Here is a 25,126-nt window from a genome sequence, read left to right on the forward strand (position 1 = left end):
GGGCAGAATAGCCCTCCCCTATTTCAGTTCCTTCTTAGAATGCACTGTTGATGGTCGTAGCATTGGTGTTCCCTGTGAACAAATAAACTGTTTAGTACTACCTAGTGGTACTCAGTTTTTGGTTATTTTCTTTCATTTTTATTTCTTTATTTATTGTTTCTTTTGAAAAAAATTACTTTGATTATGCACCCAAGGAGGTCTCTGGACCCCATTTGATACTGGGGGGGCCTATGCCCAGGTTCCCAGGGTTTAAACCTGGTGTGGGCTGTAAAAAGCCTATGCCTGTTAGTGACCCTCATTCCCTCTGTTTCAAGTGTTTCAGTGAGAGCCAAGTTAGAGGCAGGTGCTCTGTTTGTCATGACTTTAAGAACAAGACAAAGAAGCTGAGGGAAGAGCACCTCCGATACCTCCTGGTGGAAGTTGCCCTTAGGCTGGCATCATTGCCCCCTCGGTCCTCCAAGGAAAGCTCTTCAAAGACTCTTTATCAGAGTGCTCCCGTAGCCGGGCCTGCAGAAAGAGGCCGCAGGAGATCCCCAACACTGGTAACATCTTCTTTGAGGCCCAGGACTTCAGACCAGTCCCAGCCTCAGAAGCATAAGCAGAAGTTGGCTTCTGGCTCATCAAAGTCTTGGGTTAGGGACTCTTCCATGGAAGGGTGATCCACTATTAAAGATAGAGCACACCAGACAGCACACCACTTCCCAGTACCGGCTCCATTGGAGAAACAAGCTGTTCACTCAGATGCCCTCCCAGGGACCATTGAGACTGCTATTTCTTCACTGGCTATGGAGCAGTCTTCCTGGTCAGCATCTAATGGCTGTACCTACTGCACTAGAGGCTTATGCTGTGGCCATCAACTTGCTATGCCTGTTGATACTGCCATCACCATTTCTTCAGGACGAAGACCCTTGACTGGCATTGTCATAGCTATCTAGACCGTCAGCACCTGGATATTCTTCTGTCCGGCCATCAGTTTCAGGCTCAGTATTCTCCCCTTCCACCTTCTTGGGGCCAGTTCCAGATCCCCCGCACTGTATGTTGCCAGATGCTAGAAAGTCATCCATGCTTCCCCCAGTGCTGCATTTCCAGCATAGGTCTCAATCCTGGTCAACAAGTACCCCTCCCTGTATTGTGCCACTTAGGTCTCTAGGTACTTTGATTCATCATGCACACAAGGATAAGTGAAGACTCCATTGTCCCTGATGTTCATCGACCATTGGCTTTTTACCTGGATAGAACAATGCCCTTTTGGATTACTTCCAAGTTTTGCAGAATGTATGAGAAGTCATCCTCCCTCAACTCAGACTCTCCCAATGGATCACTAGCTGCATTTCAATGTGCTGAGCTGCCAAAAGAGTAACGCCTCCTGACAATCTCACAGCACATTCAACCAGAGAACATTCAACCTCATCAGTGTTTGTGGCACTGTGGCGGGGTGTGCATACCCTGCACTAAGCAAGGAAGGGTTAACCTCACACTGTGGGCAGCAGATGTCTCACCCCTCAGGCTGTGCTGAATATGCTTCAACTGTTGTCTCAGTACACAAAGGAGCAGCCCAGCTTATTCTCACCTGACCACCAAGGAGGGAGGACGCTTGGTGGAGGCTTCTGCCCGGTAGCCGCTTCAACACTTGACTGCGGGAACCAGAGATCCCAAGGACCAGACCAGAGTCTTGTTGCCTATGGCTGGCCAACTGGAGTCAGAATCCCAGGGGCTTGGAGACCTTAATGACATTCAGACCCTGGCTTCAGGAGACACAGTAGGAAGTGGCCCAGGGTGGCAGTATGAGTGATCTGTCCCTCCCAAGGAAGGTCAGCATATTGTAGTAGGATCCCCACTGACTGGGTGGTGAACACATTTGCCGCTGACAGGGCCCTGGGGGCAGGGAGGGCCTGGTTCCCTCTATCCTGACCGTCCCCCGTCCCCCCAGGTGGAGGCTCCTTACTTGTGCCATTAGGGTACACAGCCCTGATCCCCAGGGAAGACATACTGATTCTGGCCATTGGGCCACACCGCCCTGACCCCAAGGTCAGTTTTATTGACTTTGGCTATTAAGCTGGGCAGCCCTGATCCCCAAAGGCAGCCATATTGACTTTGGCCATTAGGCCACACAGCCCTGATCCTCAGGGCAGCCATATTGGCTCCAGCCATTGGGTTGTGCTGCTCCCAGCCTAGGGATAGTCAGGTGGACTGTAACTGCAGTAGTATCACAACCCTGACCTGCCCCAAAATGGGACAGTGTATGCATACCCCACGACAGGCACACATCCCAATTATGGATATTTGTAGAGCAGCAACATGGTCCTTGATTCATATATTCACCAGTTATTACACATTGTCTGCTGCATCAAGGGAAGATGCAAATGTAGGCAAGTTGATCCTACAGTCCTCCTTCTGTTGAGACTCTGAGCCCCACCGCCTGCGTTAATGGCATGGGAGTCACCTATAGCATAAAGGACATATGCAATCACTTTAAAGAAGAAAAAAGTTACTTACCTTCTCGTAACTGATCTTTGAGATATTTTGCATATATCCATTATATGATCCATGCTGCATCCCCAGCACATCAGAGTCTATCATCAGCTTCCGGTGCAAAAGGACTGAAGTAGGGGCTGGGTGACTCTGAACTTTGTACCCTTGCTTCGTGGCACTAGAAGCTTGAGGATGGAGCTGGCTTAAATGCCACCCTGGTTAGGACCAGCAGATGTCATGTGCAACATCACCAGGGCCACCCTGAGAATCATGGCAGCCTCCACAGAAGCAAGGAGATCTCTGTGGCAGAAGCTATGGTCAAGCCAAGGCCAAGCTGCCCATTCTACCCTTCAGAAGTGGATGCCTGTTTGCCAAAGAACTCCAGAAGCTGGAGAAATTTCTCTCACATAAGGAAGACGCAGTGCTTCCATAAAACAGGTTCACTGGAACACCAGTGACCTGCTTCCTGGGCTAGATTTGCCAAGCTTCAGGATGGAGTTTCTGAGGTCTGTTTAAATCCAGTCAGTTAACTGTGCATAGGTTCTCTGTTCCCTGTGTCATCAAGATGCCTTGTTCTGCATCCCAGTTTGGCCATTCTTGTGTCTCATAATACTGGGGCACCTTTATCAATATCAGGCTCTTCCAAAGGAAGGATCAGATGTACACTCCTATGTGAACAATTGGCTAGTGAGAGCTAAGACAGAGAACCAAGCAAAAGAAACAAATAGGCTCCTTCTTGGAGAGTCATGGTTAGATCATCCATTGAGACAAGAGCTCTTTGACCATGTCTCGACAACTGGTCTGTCTAGGAGTCCAATCAGAGTTAAAGTATTGCCAAGGCAAATGCTCCACAAGAGAGGAGAAGTATTCAGCTGCTTCAAAGTGAGGGCAGTGAAACTCATGCTGCTCCACTTTTGAAGTATCTTACCATCAAGGCTGGGTATAGTCAGGCAACATGATCCTCATCACATATGTAAATTGTCAGATGCATGAAAAACAAAGATATGGCTAAGGACGTGCATGTACTTCCAATACCAGAAGGCTTTGTAAGTTCTGACTGTATCAGGGTTCTGAAAGAATACAGCAGACTGCCAAAGAAGGCAACAGATATGTCCAGGGGTGTGAAAATTCAGTCCCAAGAGTTCAGTGCAATATGCCAAAAGTGGGGAAGCCAATAGATAGACCTAACGGCCACCAAGTTCAAAAGGAAGACTGAAGTTTATTCAGCAATATGAGGGAGCATGACTTATGGGAAATAGATGCTCTGTCACTCTGGAGTGGCCAGGTTGCCCTTGGAATCCAGAGCTGGTGAATCTGGTGTTGGAACCTTACTATTCTGGCTCCTAGTAACAGAAAATCTTCTGACATCTCATCTGAGACATATGATGTGTTTTCCGATGGCAGGCCAATGAATAAAAGGCCTTTTTGGATAAGGACATTGCAACCTTGATGTTTTCTTGGAAACAGTCTCCCTCCATGTAATCTGCAAGTGTTTGGAAAAGAACATAAGGAATTTCCGTACAAAATCAGACCCAAGGTTCATATAATTCTGTATCCTGTCTCCAACAATGGACAGTATCAGGAAGATGTAAGAATCCTGTATCAGGCAGATGTGGGATAATATGCTCCCCACATTAGCTCTCATCCTGCTGTCTAATAGTTAGAGATTGGCTTAAACCCTGAAGCATGAGTTTTAATATCCCTTCCAATATTTCCCCTACAATTACAATAGCTCTGGATATTCTTTCTACCCACACAGATTTGAATCCTGCTTAGTCCCTTGCCTCTGTTTTCCCATGGCAATGAGCTCTCCATTCACCTAGCTGGGTTAGGACTTTCTTTTTCTGTTACCCTTCTTCCATGAAGAAAATTTACATTTTATTCCTATTCTTTGCTTTCTGCTCCTAGATAGTTTTTGATCCATGACAATATTTTGCTTCTCACCCCATGATTCCCTGGCTTCTTTAGGCATCTTGTGCAGGACTTTGTCAAAGGTCTTTTACAAATCCAAATATCTCTTGTGTGACAGAGGTATTGACTTGCTGATGCTTATGATCCCATATATTCTGGAATTGTTTTCAGTACGTCAGGATTTAGGGATAAGTAACATCTTATGGGAAAAGCAAAGTCTTTTCTAGTTATAATTCTTTGAATTCATGCTTAAGAGGGCAGTATCCAGATTAGATCAATTTCAAAAGGGAGTGTCCAAGAAAGACAAAGAGGAGTTACCAGATCAGCAAAACTACCCAGAAGTATTATTCCTCTGAATCTAAAACAGAACTTTTTATTCTTGTCAATGTGGCCTTGCTAGCTGTGATGGCAAAGGAATGGAAGTCCACAGAAAAATTGAAGAGACCAAGCAAGGTGACTAAGAAATGGTTTAGTGTGCACCAGTGTAAAACAGATGTTTTTTCTATGTCCATTGCAAAAAGTCCTGCTGTATTTAGTCATATCATCCTGCATCCAAGAGAAAGAGAAAGCAACTAAATCTACTGTTTGAAGTGGACTGAGATGGTGCACTCCAGTGGCCTACAGATCAAACAGTGTCTGTCAAGCAACTAGCATTAAATACCACTGAGAGTGGTAGCAGTCTCCTGGTCCAAGAACTTACACACCATATGAAGAGATCTGTAGGGAGGCCACGTGGTCATCTAATCATGCCTTCTAATAATTGTACAAGTTAGACATTCAGGCACTGGTGAATGCCGTCTTTTGTGCTCTGTGCAGTGGACTCCTGGTAAAATACAAGGAATTTACTATCCTGTGTATAGTTCTGAAGGCGTACTGCATCATAGATTCACAGAGTTTAAGGCAAGAAGGAACCATTAGATCATCTAATCTGAACTCTTGTACCTCGCAGGCCATTAAATTTCACCTGGTTACTCCTGTATTGAGCCCAATAATTTTGTATGTGACTGAAGGTTATCTTCCAGAAAGGCACCAGACCTGGACACAGTATTCTAGTATTGGTTCCACCACTGTCACATACAGACTAAAACATTTCCCTACTCCTACTCCCCTGGTTATACAGCCCAGCATTGCATTAGCCCTTTTTTCACAGCATCACACTGGGAACTTGTCAAGGTTCCTCCCCCACTCTGAACTGTAGGGTACAGATGTGGGGACCTGCATGAAAACCTCCTAAGCTTACTTTCACCAGCTTAAGTTAAAACTTCCCCAAGGTACAAATTAATTTTATCCTTTGTCCCTGGATCTCCACTGCCACCACCGAACTCTAACTGGGTTTACTGGGAAACGTAGTTTGGACATGTCTTTCCCCCCCAAATCCTCCCAACCCTTGCACCCCACTTCCTGGGAAAGGTTTGGTAAAAATCCTCACCAATTTGCATAGGTGACCACAGACCCAAACCCTTGGATCTGAGAACAATGAAAAAGCATTCAGTTTTCTTACAAGAAGACTTTTAATAAAAGTAAAGAAATCCCCTCTGTAAAATCAGGATGGTAGATACCTTACAGGGTAATTAGATTCAAAACATAGAGAATCCCTCTAGGCAAAACCTTAAGTTACAAAAAAGACACACAAACAGGAATAGTCGTTCTATTCAGAACAGTTCCTTTCTCAGCCATTTAAAGAAATCATAATCTAACACATACCTAGCTAGATTACTTACTAAAAGTTCTAAGACTCCATTCCTGTTCTATCCCCGGCAAAAGCAGCATACAGACAGACACAGACCCTTTGTTTCTCTCCCTCCTCCCAGCTTTTGAAAGTATCTTGTCTCCTCATTGGTCATTTTGGTCAGGTGCCAGCAAGGTTACCTTTAGCTTCTTAACCCTTTACAGGTGAGAGGATTTTTCCTCTGGCCAGGAGGGATTTTAAAGGGGTTTACCCTTCCCTTTATATTTATGACAGAGCTCATGTTCAGTTGTATGTATATTACATCTGCACAGCAACCCCTCCAACCAAACTTGAAATCTCATCAAAGAATGAAATCAGGTTTGTTTGACCAACTTTGTTTTTTATAAAGCCATGTACTGGCATTAATTATATTTGTATCCTTTTAATTCTTTATTAACTTAATCATGTAGCAGATTTTTCAGTATTTGCCCAGGCCTGATGTCCGACTAATTGACCTATGGCTACCCATGTCATCCCACTAGCCTTTTTTGAAAATTGGCAGAACATTAGCACTCTTCCAATCTTCTGAAATTTCCCCAGTTATTCCCTGATGCATTAAAAATTAACATGAGCAGCCCAGAGATCTCCTTAGCCAACTCTTTTAGGACTCCTGAGTGAAAGCTATTCATGCCTGTTAATTTAAAAATTCCAGTAGTTAATTGATCTGAATCCCTTGCAAATGAAAGATAATAGAAAAATTTAATGACTTACCAAAAATTGCCTTCCTCTGAGTTACAAGGTCCACAGATTTGACCTTACCTTGCTTGGAGTATATTGTTGCTAATGGGCTAAAACTGCCATTTAGTTCATTCAGAATTGGTCCATAAGGCTGTGCTATGCAATAGGAATTCATAGTTTATTCGTACAGTGTTTAAAAAATTTAAGGTCACTGGGGATATTGTCCTTTCTTTGGAAGCTCTCTTAACCGGTGGATTCTTCAGTTTAGCTGGCCACATCCTTTCGTGCCAGTGACTGACAGGTACAGCTCTGCCTGCATAGCTGGACATCAGCAGAAAGCTAATTGGCTAATGTATCTGTGGACCTTTTAAGTTAGAGAGAGGACATTTTTGATAAGTCAAAATATATTTTCCTATTCCATTAAGGGCTCACTAATGGAAATCCTATTTTCTCCTTTTACCCTGGATCATCTCACATTTTTAGCTGGAGAAAATGTGCTTGTTATGTTTTTTACAATTTATTTACCTTTTCTCCCTTAAAAATAATGTAAATTTGACTTAAACTACAATAACTTTTATAAAGTGCTCAGAAGAAGAATAATGCTAAATATAAGTATTATACATAGTTGTTGTTTGGTTTGCATGTTGTCTGGGTTTTTCCTGTGCTGGTATCTGATATCTTTAGAAGCTATCCACTCGTGCTAAACATAGCTCATATTCCATTAAGGAAGTTTTCAGTGGAAGTGTTCAGTTTTTCTATGTGTATCTTGACATTCACTGAACAGCTGCGAAAGAAATCATCAGCTATTGCCTGTGTAAGCAACATAGCTTTTGAAATCTGCTAACCTTGGAACATCTGTTTCTTTCCATTTCTTGAGTCTCCTGACTCCCAGTTGAATTTTACTTTTTGCAGATTTTAAAATGCAGACAAGCTCTTGAGCCCCTAATTGACAGAATAGTATTGGAGGGAGTCATAACGCTCCTGGAGTGTCCTGTCTCCTTCCTGACTGCTTTACCAGTAGTGCAGGTTTATTTAAACTTTCCCACATCTGCCACTGAGTACAGAGTGCTTTTGAGTTTTTTCAAGCTGCAGAACTGAGCACGCAATTGAATTTGGCGTACTCAACACCTGAGTTACCAGTAAGAATTTTTTTATATCCTCCTACAGAAAAGAATCTTAGTTTTCAACCTACTATAGTGAACAGAAAGCTGGACATGATGCCACAGATCCCATAGACCCTTTCAATCCTTGCCTGCCTAAAAATTGATCAGAAATGGTTAGGTTTGTGCCTATTTTCACAATATAGAAAGGGCTGCTTGCCCAGATTTTATATAGAATCATAGAATATCAGGGTTGGAAGGGACCTCAGGAGGTCATCTAGTCCAACCCCCTGCTCAAAGCAGGACCAATCCCCAGCTAAATCATCCCAGCCAGGGCTTTGTCAAGCCTGACCTTAAAAACTTCCAAGGAAGGAGATTCCACCTCGGTAACGCATTCCAGTGTTTCACCACCCTCTTAGTGAAAAAGTTTTTCCTAGTATCCAACCTAAACCTCCCCCACTGCAACTTGAGACCATTACTCCTCGTTCTGTCATCTGCCCACCACTGAGAACTGTCTAGATCCATCCTCTTTGGAACCCCCCTTCAGGTAGTTGAAAGCAGCTATCAAATTCCCCCTCATTCTTCTCTTCCGCAGACTAAACATCCCCAGTTCCCTCAGCCTCTCCTCATAAGTCATGTGTTCCAGTCCCCTAATCATTTTTGTTGCCCTCCGCTGGACTCTCTCCAATTTTTCCACATCCTTCTTGTAGTGTGGGGCCCAAAACTGGACACAGTACTCCGGATGAGGCCTCACCAATGTCGACTAGAGGGGAACGATCACGTCCCTCGATCTGCTGGCAATGCCCTTACTTATACATCCCAAAATGCCATTGGCTGTCTTGGCAACAAGGGCACACTGTTGACTCATATGCAACTTCTCTTCCACTGTAATCTCTAGGTCCTTTTCCGCAGAACTGCTGCCTAGCCATTCGGTCCCTAGTCTGTAGCGGTGCATGGGATTCTTCCATCCTAAGTGCAGGACTCTGCACTTGTCCTTGTTGAACCTCATCAGATTTCTTTTGGCCCAATCTTCTAATTTGTCTAGGGCCCTCTGTATCCTATCCCTACTCTCCAGCGTATCTACCTCTCCTCTCAGTTTAGTGTCATCTGCAAACTTGCTGAGGGTGCAATCCACACCATCCTCCAGATCATTAATGAAGATATTGAACAAAACCAGCCTGAGGACCGACCCTTGGGGCACTCCACTTGATACAGGCTGCCAACTAGATATGGAGCCATTGATCACTACCCGTTGAGCCCGACAATCTAGCCAACTTTCTATCCACCTTATCGTCCATTCATCCAGCCCATACTTCTTTAACTTACTGGCAAGAATACTGTGGGAGACAGTGTCAAAAGGTTTGCTAAAGTCAGGGAACAACATGTCCACTGCTTTCTCCTCATCCACAGAGCTAGTTATCTTGTCATAGAAGGCAATTAGTAGTCAGGCGTGACTTGCCCTTGGTGAATCCATGCTGACTGTTCCTGATCACTTTCCTCTCGTCTAAGTGTTTCAGAATTGATTCCTTGAGGACTTGCTCCATGATTTTTCCAGGGATTGAGGTGAGGCTGGTGGTAATGGTTTTCTTCCACTACTTGAGCGGGGAGGGGAAGGAGGAAGAAATAAATGCCTCCTCTCTCCCCTTGGGTTCATGTGCCAGTGGGATACAGAGGGGTAACCGACCTTCTCAATCTGTCAACAGACTTTGACACGGTCAGTCATGCTCATCTTCTCAATATGTTGTCCGCCCTTGACTTCTGTGATTCAGTCCTCTCTTAGTTTTCATGCTATCTCTCTAATCACTCCTTCAGGATGTCAGAGAATCCTCATCATCATCCCTCCAACTTTGGCGGGAGGTTTTACAGGCCTCTGTCCCCTTGTCTTCTCCCTCTATATTATATCTCTGGATAATGTCATCCACTAACACAAATTCCACTACCATCTCTATGCTGAGGATTCTCCAATTCATCCACCTTACTCCGTACCTTTCTACTTCTATCCATGCTGTAAAATCTGTGCCTGTCTCTCTGACATTTCCTTATGGATGTCTAGCCATCACCTCCAGCTCAATGTGGCTAAAACAGAATTCAGATCTGTAACACAGGTGTCATATTTGACTCAGTCCTCTCTCTAGGTCCTCATGTCTAGGCTATTCCTAAATCTTAATAATTCTTTCTGCATAATGTCTGCAAGGTATGGCCTTTCCTATCCATCCTCACAACTAAAACTCTTGTCCAGGCTCTCATCATCTTGCTGCCACATCCTCTCATCTGGGACCCTGACATATCTCATTTTTCCCATTCTTATCCATTTTGAATACTGCTACAAATACCATTTTCCCAGCCCATCATTTTGACCTTGTCACCCCGCCTCTTTGTCATCCCTCCATTGGCTCCGTTTTCTCTATCAGTTAAAGATAAGCTAATTGTCTTCACTTTCATGGTCCTTTATGGCCTATCCCCTTATTACCTATAATTTCTCATTCTCTTCTGCCTCCACTCACCCAATGATGCCTGCCTCCATTGCTCACTTGTTACATTTTCAAACAAACACCTTTGTGCTTTCTCCCATGCTCTTCCTCGTGCTTGGAATAGCTCTCCATAAACGTCTGCAAAGCTACCTCATTGTCCTCCTTCAGATCTCTTCTTTGAATTGTCCTTCACCTGGATGTCTGCAAAAACTTGATAATGTTTAGCCCATTGGTGTCCTGAGACCAGTCTCTATCATGCTGACCAGTGCTGCATCGCTGTTTCTTTCTGCTCCCCTGTCAGTCTGTAGTCACCTCTTGTCTCTTGTCGTATATTTAGATTGTAAGCTATTTGGGGCAGGGCCTGTCTTTTTGTCCTGTGTTTGTACAGTACCTAGCCCAGTGAGGTCCTGGTACCTGCCTGGGACTCCTTGGTGCTACTGCAATACAGATTAATAACTAGTTGCTCTCCCCTCAGTGCCATATGCCTAAGAGAGACAGAGGGGTAACCAGGCTCCTGCCCCCCACGGAGACAGAGGAATGAGTTGCATGCTTATATTCCACCAAAGGATGCAAAGTGATGTAGAGATGCCTTAGGGAAAGAAGATAATCTTCTCATCTATTTATCTGGTAGTCACAGTTCTTATTTTAAGATACTGAGAGGCAAAATGAATGTACATACTTAGCAAAGAAGTTAACTTGTGTTCAAAGAATATTAATAAGAAAAGTGTTGGCTTCACACTGGCAGAGAGGCTTGGAGGAAAGCAAGTGAGACCTCTGCACTGCTGGCTAATAGGGGACCAGTGCTGACCAAACGATGGTGCCTCCTGGGAAGCAGACCTGGCCAGGGAGTGCTTACATAAAGCAGCTCTGCTGCACGGTGGGTCCTGCCTGCTGAGCAACTCTTGAGATAGGAATTAAAACTGCTCCTCGCTCTTAGGGCAAATCTACACTATGGGTTAAGTCAACCTAAGTTACGCAACTCCAGCTATTTGAATAATGTAGCTGGAGTTGACGTACCTTAGGTCAACTTATTGCGGTGTTTACACCACACTGGGTCAATGGGAGAAACTCTCCCGTCGACTTATGCTTCTGGTTCCAGTGGAGTATCGGAGTTGACGGGAGAGTGATCAGCGGTTGATTTAGTGGGTCTTCACTGGACCCGCTAAATCGACCCTCAGTGCATCGATCACTGCAGCATCGATCCACGGTAAGTGTAGACAAGCCCTTAAAAATGCTAATAGGAAGTAACAGAAACAGCCCTTGGGGTGGAGGGATGGAGCTAGCAGTTAAATGACAGCCTGGCACTCAGGAGACCTGGTTCACTTTCAGGCCCTGCCCCAAACTTCCTGCCTTACCTGAGGCAAGTCAGTTAAACTGCCCTGTGCCTCAGGTCCTGTCTGTGAAATGAGGAGAACGGTTCTGCCCTACCTCCCATGGGTGTTATGCCGATAAAATTCATCAATGATTGAGGCACTTAGATACTATGGTGATAAGGGTCAGATAAATATCAAGGGACCAGTTGCAGTGAATCTGCCCCAAAAGTTAAGTTAAATGAGGGTAGCTTGATTGGTTGTTTTTTCCAAGTCTTGTTTAAATTGCCAGTATACAAGACTGTGAACTTATCAGTAAGTGAAAAGTCACTATTATTACTCTCTGGGCTGCAGGTGCAGTGTCTCCAGTTGTCCCTCACTTGAGACTTCATCCCACACAAACCTGGGGCTTTTTCTATTTAATTGATGACAATTATTCTAGAATTAAAACGCCGAGTAAAGAAATAAGGGTTATAGAAATACCCATATTTAAGCCTTCTAGCTTTGGGAGACTTTTGATCCCACTTATGGGTATTAACAGCAGCAGTTAACGTTCTTCTAATTCTAATCTTTCCGATGCTGGCTGTGACAGACAGAGGCTGTCAGAGAGAGGGACTGCTTCTTGCTGCATAAGGCTGACTTTGGTATCATGCTTTAGTAGCTGAGCAATCATATGGGAAATAAGGACTCTCCCGAGCACTCTTGGACTGAGTGCCTGATAGTGCATCTCCTTCTTCATTGTTCCCAGGTCAGTAATTAAGGAAAAGCAAAAGTCCCTAGAGCTGGTTTCAGGTAGCCTGGCACTGAAATTCACACTTTTACAGTACAGTGATGGTATACATTTATTTCTTGAACAAAAGACAGAAGCTCTTCTGCAGATACTTATATATAGGAAAAAACTTGTCTGGTCAAAGAAGTAATTAAAGAAACAGAATTATATACACTGCCTTTACATCAGAGCCACATATGCCCATATTTTTAAAGGAATTTAGGAATTACTCTGCAAGTGACTTAGCATCTGTGTCCCATTTTCAGAAGTGACAGGAGCCTGAGACTTAGGCTCCTAAGTACCCAAGTCACTTTTGAAAATGGGACTTAGCTGTTAAGTCACTTAGGCCTTACAATGCTGAGTGGAGTAATGCCTTAATACATAGAATCATAGAATATCAGGGTTGGAAGGGACCCCAGAAAGTCATCTAGTCCAACCCCCTGCTCGAAGCAGGACCAATTCCCAGTTAAATCATCCCAGCCAGGGCTTTGTCAAGCCTGACCTTAAAAACCTCTAAGGAAGGAGATTCTACCACCTCCCTAGGTAACGCATTCCAGTTACCTCTAAAATCAGGCTGTAGCATCCACATCTTGTATCTGTTTTATTTCATTGCTCACATTCAGCACATCCATGAAGAGGAGACCCTAGCACTTCTCCAGTTTACCAATTGTCAATTTTTTATTCTAATCTGTGATTAAAGACAAGTTTGGTTAAGTTAAGGTATATTCTCTTCCCTTGTAAACTGGCAATTCAGATGTTTTGAAGCTACCCTAAGGTTCCTGATTCAATAAACCTCATCTTGCTTTGATAAAAAATAGACACTTATCAGGCTTCTGGCTTAAGAGTTTATGTAGCACCCGTCACTGGTTATCTAAGCATTCTTTTCTTTCTTATTTTTTTTTCTGTCTTTCTGGAAAAAATAGGAACACATTGAGCATTCCAATAAAATAAACGGAAGGAAAACTATGTCCATGTTAAGGAAAGTCACCCACACAATATGTAAAATTGTCTTGGCAAACATTGTAGACCTTAAGTTGCGAGTCAGGAAAGGAAGGGGCTCACCAACAATGCAGTTGAATTTCAGAGAGAGAGAGAATTCCTCTGTTTATTAGCCAATATTTAGGGGCAGATGGCCCTGTTTGAGTAAACAGGAAGCAGCTATAATAATTAATTTCTTACATAATGCTTTTCATCTGTATATCTCAAAGTGTTGTACAAAGGAGTCAGTATTATTATCCACATTTTACAGATGGGGATATGAGTTACAGAGAGGTGAAATGACTTGGTTAAGGTCACCTGCAAGCTAATGAGAGCCACAAATATAACTCAGGTCTCCTGAGTCCCAGTCCTGGGCTCTAACCCCTAGTCCACTTTGCCATCCCATGAAGCAGTTATTGTTGAGCTTTTTTCTTAGTGTACATACAAAGCACAATAATTACTACTGAAGTCACATCATCTGGGAGAATTCCCAGGGCACTTAATTCCACCCATATATCAGTAATACTTCCATATCAAGTTCAAGTTCATCATCCTCTCCTACAAGATCCGGTGTAACTTGATGCCACAAACTACATTCTCTGCTCCCCATCTCACTTAATCCTCTTGTTTTGTCTTAGTTAGAATACTAAAGTACTTTATGGCAGGGACTGTGCCTTATCTATGTTTGTACATTATAGTGTAAATTAATAGTGCTATAAATATTTTTAATTACAATTATCAATATTCTAGAGAGACCATATGGGAATTAACTGGCTTCTTGGGAAAAGGGTTAGGAAAATAGATGTAATGGATTTAATGGATATGCAACATTACCCTCATACACTCTCACTGCCTCACACTCTTACCATCGCATTGGAAACAAGCATTTCCAGCCACCGAATCGTTTCATTCTAAGGAGAACATTATGATTGTTTATATTTAGAATTCCTTTAGACTCTCTCAGTTGCAAGCGGAAACAATATCTAGTTGTCAGTCCGCAGCCGTGTGAAATCATAAATCTCCTCACTGTATTTTCCACTGTATGCATCCAATGAAGTGAGCTGTAGCTCATGAAAGCTTATGCTCAAATAAATTTGTTAGTCTCTAAGCTGCCACAAGTACTCCTTTTCTTTTTGTGGATACAGACTAACACGGCTGCTACTCTGATACTCTTTGGTGTAATTGATCACAGACACAGAGCATTGATGTAGTGAAGTTATTACTCCTGCACCATAGAGGTCCATTCCAGCTTTTGCTCACGCTGTCATAGATCTTAGCTCTTTAATTATAAGATTGGTGTTTGTTTTATGCTATGTGCTGCTGTGGATAGTTTTGAAGTAGAAAGCAAAATAGTTTGTCTTTGAAAACTACAGTATTGATTGAGGCATTCAAACCTGAACCAGAAACAGATCAGAGATCTGAAAAAATCAGACTGTTTTTCTTCCAGAAGTTCATGTCCCATAGCTCCTACTCTCTCCCCAGAAGCTATAATTGTTAAACCCTAGTCAAGGATGAACTCATCTTTAGAGTTAGCAGGAAAACATGAAATAACCATTGTGGTTAAGTCTGTGTGAATCTCGGAAGTGAGATTTGGAACATGATTTAGATTTAAAGGGACACTGTCAACTTAAATAGGACACTTGTGTCTGAAATTTTTGTACCTAGAGGTGTTACAAGTAACACCTAAGATGGCTCTAACTAAAAGAGTACAGGCAACATATCTTTGTTTTCATTTTGCAGCACTTTCTAGATAAACAGTTTGACTGTTGCCTCTGTTCATTCACTGTCCATTCGGTTTGTGTGGGCTTTCCACACAGCAATAGGAGAGAGAAAAACATTCTTAAAAATAGGAAATGACAAATACGGTAAACGACAAAATTGGTGAGCATGCCACTTGAAACTGCTTTAACTCCTATTTAAATTGACTAGATTTTAAGTTGACTATGTCCTTTTTAAATTCTGTTTAAACAGAATCGTTTGAGAAATACATTGGGAAAGTTTCCTTTAACATTTCAGCAGAATGCAGCAGTGCTTGTACTCTTGCCAGATGTTGACAAAAAGCGTCCTGATGCTGTCTCTAAATGGGTGCTCCTTTACACCTTGTCATATCAGGTACCTAGGCCCTGATTCAGCAAAGCACTTAAGCATATGCTTATCTTTTAAGCACATACTTAAGGACTTTGATGAACAAAGATGGACATAAGCAACTTAGAAATATGTTAGCAAAAATCAGGCATGAAATAGCAGATTCATTCTCTTATTAACATTCTTTAACCATCCATCCTTTGCCTGTTAAGAGTAAGGCCCCCATTTTTGCAAGCTATTTAAGCATGTTCTTAATTTTAAGCATGTACTTAAGTCCATCCTTGTTCAGCAAAGTACTCTAAGTACGTGCATAAAGATAAATATTTGCTGAATCAGGACCTATGTACTTACTATAAATGGAAAGTATCTGTAGAACTTTCTCACTACTGCCTCTCTACAGTGCTCACTAGACAGAGTGATTGTCTGTCTTAGTGTAGCATTCTATATGCTTACTTGCTAGTGCAGTGATCTAGGAATTCAATTCTGCATGCTCCACTCTTGAAGTTCAAATCATAATGCAAAATCAAACAACAGAAGTTCAAATATTTTCCCATAGATTTTATTTCTTTGTGCAGGACCAAAGAGCTCTGTATTCCTTACTCAAGCACACTCTTGTTGAGTTCAATAAGAGTTTGCACGTATAAGGAATTCAAGATTGACTCCATCCAAAGTAAGAGTGATTCTTCTTTGAATAAAAAAAAATGAGGAGTACCGTGGCACCTTAGAGACTAACAAATTTATTTGGGCATAAGCTTTCATGGGCTAAAACCAACTTCATCGGATGCATGCAGTGGAAAATACAGTAGGAAGATATATATACACACAGAGAACATGAAAAAAGGGTGTTGCCATGCCAACTGTAACGGGATCAATTAATTAAGATGGGCTATTATCAGCAGGAGAAAAAAAACTTTTTGTAGTGATAATCAGGTCCATATGGGTCCAGGAATGTGCCACCAAATGGCACCACCACCATCTTTGCATAGGCACCTGTGGGCACCTCCACCAGGCCCTATGCCACTGCAATGGCCATACCTGGACCCCTGGGAAGCACACAGCCAGCCTGCCTTCAGAACCCCAAGAAATGGAGGAGCAAGAGGTGAACATAAAGGAGGAGGTCACCCCCATGGCCATATCCTCTTCTTCACTGGATGAAGTGATCATGCCATTGCCACCTTCCTTGGCAGATGACTTCCACTTGTTCCAAGAGCTGGCGAAGAGAGTGACTGACACCCTCTGCATGCCATTGGAGGAGGTTAAAGATACCACCAGCTTATCAATATCCTTTATGCTTCATCTACCACAAAAATCGTCCTCCCAATCAATGGGGTCATCCTAGACCCAGCTAAACCTGGTCTGGCAAACCCTGGCTTCAGTGGCCTGACATACAAGCCATCAGACAAAAACAATTTTGGAATAATATTGGAATCTACACACCAGGGCAAAAGAGACGCTGTAGTCCTCAGTACCAAAAGAGGCCTTATTCATCCCAATTCCCATCACAACAGCACTATAAACCCCAGAGGAAAAAAGGAAAGTTCTCAAAATGAAAGCCTTCAGGTTCCTAATCACCTGCCCCAAGGATCACTTTTGATGGGCAGGTTGAGGCACTGTGAGACCACTCCCCACTACTACCTGTGACCACGCACCCATTTGACAGCGTTCCGGAGTGCCTAGGCATGCATAACATCAGACAGATGGGTCCTAGAGATCATCAGATCTGGATATTCCATCCACTTCACCTCCCTACCCCTCCACAACACCCTTCCCTTTTATGATGAAATTACTGGTTCTGTGGATGAAGGGAAAGCAGTGGATGTATTGTTTCTTGACTTTAGCAAAGCTTTTGACACGGTCTCCCACAGTATTCTTGTCAGCAAGTTAAGGAAGTATGGGCTGGATGAATGCACTATAAGGTGGGTAGAAAGCTGGCTAGATTGTCGGGCTCAACGGGTAGTGATCAATGGCTCCATGTCTAGTTGGCAGCCGGTATCAAGTGGAGTACCCCAAGGGTCGGTCCTGGGGCCGGTTTTGTTCAATATCTTCATAAATGATCTGGAGGATGGTGTGGATTGCACTCTCAGCAAATTTGCGGATGATACTAAACTGGGAGGAGTGGTAGATACGCTGGAGGGGAGGGATAAGATACAGAAGGACCTAGACAAATTGGAGGATTGGGCCAAAAGAAATCTGAGGAGGTTCAATAAGGATAAGTGCAGGGTCCTGCACTTAGGACGGAAGAACCCAATGCACAGCTACAGACTAGGGACCGAATGGCTAGGCAGCAGTTCTGCGGAAAAGGACCTAGGGGTGACAGTGGACGAGAAGCTGGATATGAGTCAGCAGTGTGCCCTTGTTGCCAAGAAGGCCAATGGCATTTTGGGATGTATAAGTAGGGGCATAGCGAGCAGATCGAGGGACGTGATCGTTCCCCTCTATTCGACATTGGTGAGGCCTCATCTGGAGTACTGTGTCCAGTTTTGGGCCCCACACTTCAAGAAGGATGTGGATAAATTGGAGAGAGTCCAGCGAAGGGCAACAAAAATGATTAGGGGACTGGAACACCTGAGTTATGAGGAGAGGCTGAGGGAGCTGGGATTGTTTAGCCTGCAGAAGAGAAGAATGAGGGGGGATTTGATAGCTGCTTTCAACTACCTGAAAGAGGGTTCCAAAGAGGATGGCTCTAGACTGTTCTCAATGGTAGCAGATGACAGAACGAGGAGTAATGGTCTCAAGTTGCAGTGGGGGAGGTTTAGATTGGATATTAGGAAAAACTTTTTCACTAAGAGGGTGGTGAAACACTGGAATGCGTTACCTAGGGAGGTGGTGGAATCTCCTTCCTTAAAGGTTTTTAAGGTCAGGCTTGACAAAGCCCTGGCTGTGATGATTTAACTGGGAATTGGTCCTGCTTCGAGCAGGGGGTTGGACTAGATGACCTTCTGGGGTCCCTTCCAACCCTGATATTCTATGATTCTATGATTCCCTGTCCCTCTTCAGGGACCCTTCTCACAAGAGTCTTCTACGGCAGGATATAAATCGACTCCTGCAGTTAGGAGTCATAGAACCAGTATCTCAACATCTATAAGGCATCTACTCTCATTACTTCCTAATACCCTAAAGGAAGGGAGGTTGGAGACCCACCCTGGACCTCCGAGCTCTGAACAAGTTTGTCAAAGCTCAGAAGTTCAACTTGGTCACCCTATTGATGATCATTCCATCACTGGAACAGGGAGACTGGTTTTCAGCCCTCGATATACAAGATGCCTACTTTCACATCTCAATACTACCAGCTCACAGATGTTTCCTCAGGTTCACTCTGTGACATGACCACTACCAATACAAGGTCCTCTCATTTGAATTTTCATTAAGTCTTTTGAGTATTTTCCAAAGTTCTCTGTGGCCACCCATCTATGATCTCAAGGAATCATGATCTACTCTTATCTGGACGATTGTCTCCTCAGGGTCTGGCCACTTGAGGAGTCTTGTCGAGCCACTGAAGACACAACACACTTGTTCATGGTGCTGGGCCTGTGGATCAGTTCCCAGAAGTCGACCCTCACACCAGTACAATGCCTAGAATTCATAGGGGCCAACCTAGACACAGTAGAGCCCAAAGCCTTCCTAATTCAGGACAAACTTCTATCCCTGGTATCGCTTGTAGGCACAGCTCAATGCAGCCCTTGGGTGCCAGTAAAAATCTGTCTCCAGCTCCTGGGGCATACAGCAACTGGCATGGCAGTGATTCCACATGCCAGACTTCACATGTGATGCCTACACAGCTGTGGTTCAGCTCAGTTTACAGACCAAGCAGGGACAGTCTGAACAAACCCCTGTCACTGCCCACTGCCACCAGGGAAATGGTCACCTTCAGAGATCTCCCTGCACAGTAATCTCCTTGAGCTGAGAACGGTCAGTAAGGCCTGTACCAGTTTCCTCCTGGGGATAACAGGATCACATAAAAAGGTCCTGACGGACAACATAGCCTGCATGTATTATATCAACTGCCAGGGAGGAGCCAGGTTGCCCTCTCTATGCACAGAGGCAATGGAACTGTGGAACTGGTGCATCTCTCACAACATCGTCTTATCCGTGGCTTACCTCCTGGGCATGCAGAGTGTGGTAATGGACAAGCTCAGTTGCACCTTCCTGCATGACCACAAGTGGGAGATTCACCTGTCAGTACTTCTCAACTTGTTTACACAGTGGGGAACACCGTCCACAGATCTGTTTGCCACTTACCAGAACAAGAAGTGTCCGTGGTACAGTTCCAGGGCGGGGATCAGACAGCACTCTCTGAGTGATGCTCTCCTCCTCCTGTGGAAAAAGGACCTTCTTTATGCCTTCCCCCCATTTCCTCTTCTGCTGAAGGTCCTGCTAAAGATAAAGAGGGACAGAGCTTAAGTAATTTTGATTACTCCCACGTGGCCGAGTTAGACCTGCTACCTTTACGTGATACAGCTTGCAATGTGCCCACCGATCTCCCTTCCAGCCACTCCGTACCTTCTTTCTCAGGACAAAGGGCATACATACATCCGAACTTGGGGATCCTCTGCCTCAAAGCATGGCTCCTAGGTGGTTACAGCACCTAGAGAGGTCATGCTCAAAGGGAATTCAAGAGGTTTTACTGCAGAGTAGGAAGTCCACCACATGACGTATTACACTGCAGAAATGGTTCAAGTTCCAGATTTGGTGATCATCCCAACAAATTTCTCCAGTGTCAGCAACTCTTCCACATATTCTGGAATATGCCCTGACCCTTAAAAAATCTGGGCTATCCCAGAGCTCTCTCAGGGTCCAGCTAGCAGCTATTACAGCATTTCAGCAACCCAGAGAGGGGTACTAAATACTTTTGCACTGACCCACTAAAAGGTTCCTTAAGCGAATAACAAACCTCTTCCCTCAATTTCAACTTCCTACCCCTTCATGGGATCTAAACCTAGTGTTGAAAGGCCTGACTAGACTTCCCTTCAAAGCTATGGCTGCCTGTTTGCTAGCATACCTGTCGATGAAAAGGGTCCTTCCTGGTTTCTCAGTTAGAAGAATAGGGGAAATACCAGCTCTGATGGCACGTCCCCCGTATACAGTATTCTTCCCTTACAGGGTTACACTTAGGCCTCATCCAAGGTTTATCCCTAAAGTGAGTTCCTTGTTTCACATGAATCAGTCTATTCGCTTTCCCACCCTCTACCCCAAGCCTCACCGAGACAAATAGGGAGGCCATACTGCATACCCTAGATGTTAGGAGAGCCCTTGCTTTCTACCTTGATAGGACAAAAAGGCCTTCAGGAAGTCCCCTAGACTATTTCTCTCTCTGACGGAAAGAACTAAGGGCTTGGCGATATCAGCCCAAAGACTATCCCGGTGGGTCTAAAATTTCATATGAGTGTGCTACCAAATTCGTAACATGGCGCTTCCAGACTTGATTTGTACACATTTCACAAGATTGATCTCATCTGTTGCCTTCCTCAAGAATGTCTCCATCTGAGAGATCTGCAGAGCAGCGATGTGGGCATCAGCCCAGACCTTTGCAAACATTATTTGTATTACAGTGGCACCTACACACTTCAACCAGGATTGGGATCCTCAATAAGTTTATGAATAATGAGAGACTGTCCTTGCCATAAAGAGCTCATAGGCAAGATATTGATCGTTCAAAATACTAGTTCAGGACTCTTCTTGTGTAAACAGCAGTTCAGGTTTAGATAAGCGGGATGCCAAGGAAAAGGATCAGCGAGGGAAAAATTAACGCGTAATGAAAATGCTACCCTGGCTCTTCAAGCTGTTTGATTTCGAAATATAGTTGGTGCATATATATCAGCTATAAAGCTCTGCTTTTTAATCCTATATAAATACAGTATTAAGTACTGGAATCATGAAAAGTTCCACGCTGCCACAGTTACTCACAGCAAGCAGTACTTTACTACAACAGTAGTCCCATTGATTTATTTACTAATCATTGAGGCCTAGATTGTTACTTTAAAACCTTCCTGAAGGCAGATTTTAATCATCCCAGACAATGAAGTGTGTGTCCCTGTCACACTACTTCCTCAGCTCCTCCCCTTGTTCTACAAGGAGGAATAAGTTACTTCATCTCTTCTTGTGGAGCAGCTAATTCCCTTCTGTGTGCACAGCCAGTTACTGAGGCAGGAGGAGACTTCATTTCCCATCCTTGTCTGCCTCCTACCCGCCCACTCACTGGACAAGTAGCCTTTGTTCTCTTCAGTGCAGCTGGACTGACAATTTGATCAGGGCAGTATGGGGGACTTACTCTCCTGTGCAAACACATAATGACTGTGACAGTCTAGCCCAGAGTAAGACTGTCAGAATTGGACTCAAAGAGGAGAATTGAAAGTAAAGAGTTTCTCAGAAGTCTCAGTCCAAATTATAATGCTGGAAGACATGTCTTTGGTGAAGCTGGACTGTATTAAAGAACTATTGCATATTTTATTTCTGCAATATATTAAGTTTCTCTCTTCCTGTTATCAGGAAAATTATACTTACATGAGATATACATAAATATGCAAAGATATTGTAATAATAAAACTTCTATTTAACTAATGGAAGAAATTATAGAGGACTAGTTCCCATACGGTGCATTTCAGCTATAGGATGCTTCAGAAAATCTTCAGGGCACCTGCTTTTTTATAACATCTTGTTTCCTTTACTTTTCCAGCAGCACAAGAGGAAAAAACAACTGATTGCACGTTTTTGTTTTTTAAAAGCTATTTTGTCCTTATTTTTTTGGTTTCATAGTAAGTAGGTAGTTTGTTAGTTTACTAAAATGCCTCTCAATATATTTTCAGAGATTTTCCTTCAAGTTGTGCCTCATCGTTCAGAACTTTCCAGTATGGCAGCTGGATCCATCCTATCTACAGCTTAGCTGGACATCTATATTACAGTTGTGTTTTGGAATGTTGACAAGTTTTTATTCTTTTCTCTTTGTCAGCATTGAGTTATTACATAAAAACCATGTTCACCCACGGTGGTGAAGCATAACCTTTATGCTTGGAAATTAGTCCTGGAGATAGTAGCTGCAACAAAGCTCAAGATCAGATGGACAGAGTGATCAGTAAGATAAATGTCAGTCCATATTCTGATCCATACACAGCAATGTGATTGCTGTTGGAAGAGTCCTGAATCATTTGCTTATCATGCTAGAGATGAGAGGAGCTTTCGGTGGTGGTGGTGAAGCTGTCTGAAACTGTCTGCACCACTGGAAACAGTGGATCTTGATTTACTGCCTTGTGGGTATGGCTGAGACAGAAATTAGTTTTAAACACATGGAGCATGAAAGTCAGCCACTACCAATAGACAACATTACGTTCGGCCTCTGAACAGGCCAAAGATGCTAGCTGTGATGGTCGCTCCAATGTCCAAGTGCTGCCTTATGAGAGATCTTTGAGTTGTGTTTTTGGGACAATCAATGCTTCATTTGTACCCAGGTATATGTGGGTTAGGGTTGCTAGGCATCCAGTTTTCAAACGGAATGCCTGGTTGAAAAGGGACCCTGGTGGCTCCGGACAGCACTGCTGACTGGGCCATTAAAAGCTGTCTGCATCTCCCTCTGTCTCCTAGACGTAGGGGCGGCCATGGGGGCTCTGCATGCTGCACCCCTCCTCCGAGCACTGTGCCCCTCCTCTGGGAACCACAGCCAATGGGAGCTCCGGGGGTGATGCCTGCAGGCAGGGGCAGTGTGTGGAGCTGCCTGCCCATGCCTCCGCCTAGGAGCCAGAGGGACATGCTGGCCACTTTCGGGAGCTGCCTGAGGTAAGCAAGCCTGCACCCCTCACCCTCTCCCGCACCCCAATCTCCTGCCCCAGCCCTGAGCCCCTCCTGCACCCAAACGCCCACTCAGAGCCCTCACCCCTTCCCACACTAGCCCTGAACCCCCTCCTGCACCCAAACTCCCTCCTGGAGCCTGCATCCCCTCCCACACCCCAACTGCCCCACCCCTGAGCTCCCTCCCGCACCCTGAACCGCTCATTTCTGGCCCTACCCCAGAGCCTGTATCCCCTCCCAGCCCGGAGCCCCCTCCTGCGCCCTGAACGTTTCATTTCTGGCCCCACTCCAGAGTCTGCACTCCCAGCCCAGAGTCCGTACTCCCTCCCACACACCAACCTCCAGCCTGGAGCCCCCACCCACACTCCGAACCGCTTTGCCCCAACCCCCAGTCCAGAGCCTCCTCCTGCACCCCAAACCTCTCCTCTCCAGTCCCATCCCCGAGCCTATACCCCCAGCTGGAGCCCTCACCCCATCTCTCACCCTAACCCGCTGCTCCAGCCCAGTTAAAATGAGGAGGGACGGGGAATGGAGTGAGCAGGGGTGGGACCTTGGGGAGGGGGTGAGGAAGGGGCGGGGCCTTGGGGAAGGGACACGGTTGGGGTAGGGCAAGGGTTTTTGGTTTTCTGCAAATAGAAAGTTGGCAACTCTAGTATGGGTGGGCACGTGTTTGCATGTTTCTCTCCCTATCTTTTAGCGGGAAATGGAGTATCTGGGGAGTTGTATAGATTAGATTGGATGATGATAAACTAGCCATGGTAGAATCTCAGGCATTGAAATTACATTGATTGCTTCAGACAAGAGGTATTGATAGACGGGTTCTTTACACTTCCCAGACTTTGTGGGATGGGTGGGGAGTGTTTCAGTTGGCAAGGGTGACGTGAAATATAGATATGGCCATGGTCTGGGATTGACAGTAGATGAGGTGTAATTCCCACAGATTATTTATCTAAATCAGGGGTGGGCAAACTTTTTGGCCTGAGGGCCACATCTGGGTGGGGAAATTGCATGCAGGGCCATGAACGTAGGGCTGGGGCAGGGGGTTGGGGTGCGGGAAGGACTGCGGGGTGTGGGAGGAGATGCGGTATGCAGGAAGGGGCTCAGAACAGGGAGTTGGGGTGCAGGAGGGGCTGCAGAGTGCGGGAGGGGGCTCAGGGCAGGGGGTTGGGATGCAGGCTCTGGCCTGGCACCACTTACCTCGAGCAGCTCTGGGGTGGCAGCAGTGTGCAGCGGAGCTAAGGCAGGCTCCCTGCCTGCCCTGGCCCAGCGCCACTCCCAGAAGTGCCCAGCATGTCTGGCAGTGGCTTCTGGTGTGGGGTTGGGCACGCGGCTCCGCTGCCCTTGCCTGCGGGTACCACCCCAAAGCTCCCATTGGCTGTGGTTCCCCATTCCTGGCCAATGGGAGCTGCAGGGGCAGTGCCTGCAGGCAAGGGCAGTGCACAGAGCCCTCTGCACTCTGCCTCCCCCAGGGGCCACAGGGACATGGTGCCAGCTGCTTCCGGGAGCAGCACAGGGCCAGGACAGGCATGGAGCTTACCTTTGCCCACAAGGCTGGTAATCCCACAGGCCAGACTGAAAGCCCTGATGGGCCGGATCTGGCCTGCAGGCTGTAGTTTGCCCTCCCCGATCTAAACGGATCATGTTGCTAGGTCTGTGAAAATGTTTAACATTTACTGTGAGTTCTAAATTAGCCTGTCTGTTGGTCCTTTACCATATTTTTTTATTTTTTTCTAGATTCTCAAGTTAAAAACAAGTAGATATTTTTAAGTATAGGGTTAAATCCTGACTCCATTAAAGTCAATGGCAAAATTCCCATTGATTTCTCTGGAGCCATGATTTCACCC

The 25,126-nt window shown here is 44.8% G+C and overlaps 1 protein-coding gene across 23 annotated transcripts in view; it reads left to right on the plus strand.

Annotated features, from left to right (window-relative positions):
- RALGPS1 (Ral GEF with PH domain and SH3 binding motif 1) overlaps positions 1 to 25,126 on the plus strand; it is a 399,374-nt gene that overhangs the window by 296,133 nt on the left and 78,115 nt on the right. For 20 of the 23 annotated variants that reach the window (XR_012155323.1, XM_073315016.1, XM_073315014.1 and 17 more), the window contains one exon: positions 23,079 to 23,270. The exons of the other annotated variants lie outside the window; for them this stretch is intronic. Coding sequence is in view for 19 of the 20 variants with exons in the window: in XM_073315016.1 (XP_073171117.1) it covers positions 23,079 to 23,270 (192 nt within the window). In the remaining variant the exon portion in view is untranslated. The remainder of the gene's footprint in view (positions 1 to 23,078; positions 23,271 to 25,126) is intronic. 23 annotated transcript variants of the gene reach the window in all.

The sequence above is a fragment of the Lepidochelys kempii genome, chromosome 16 (genome assembly GCF_965140265.1).
Source record: "Lepidochelys kempii isolate rLepKem1 chromosome 16, rLepKem1.hap2, whole genome shotgun sequence".
In the NCBI taxonomy this organism is placed as follows: Eukaryota; Metazoa; Chordata; order Testudines; family Cheloniidae; genus Lepidochelys; species Lepidochelys kempii.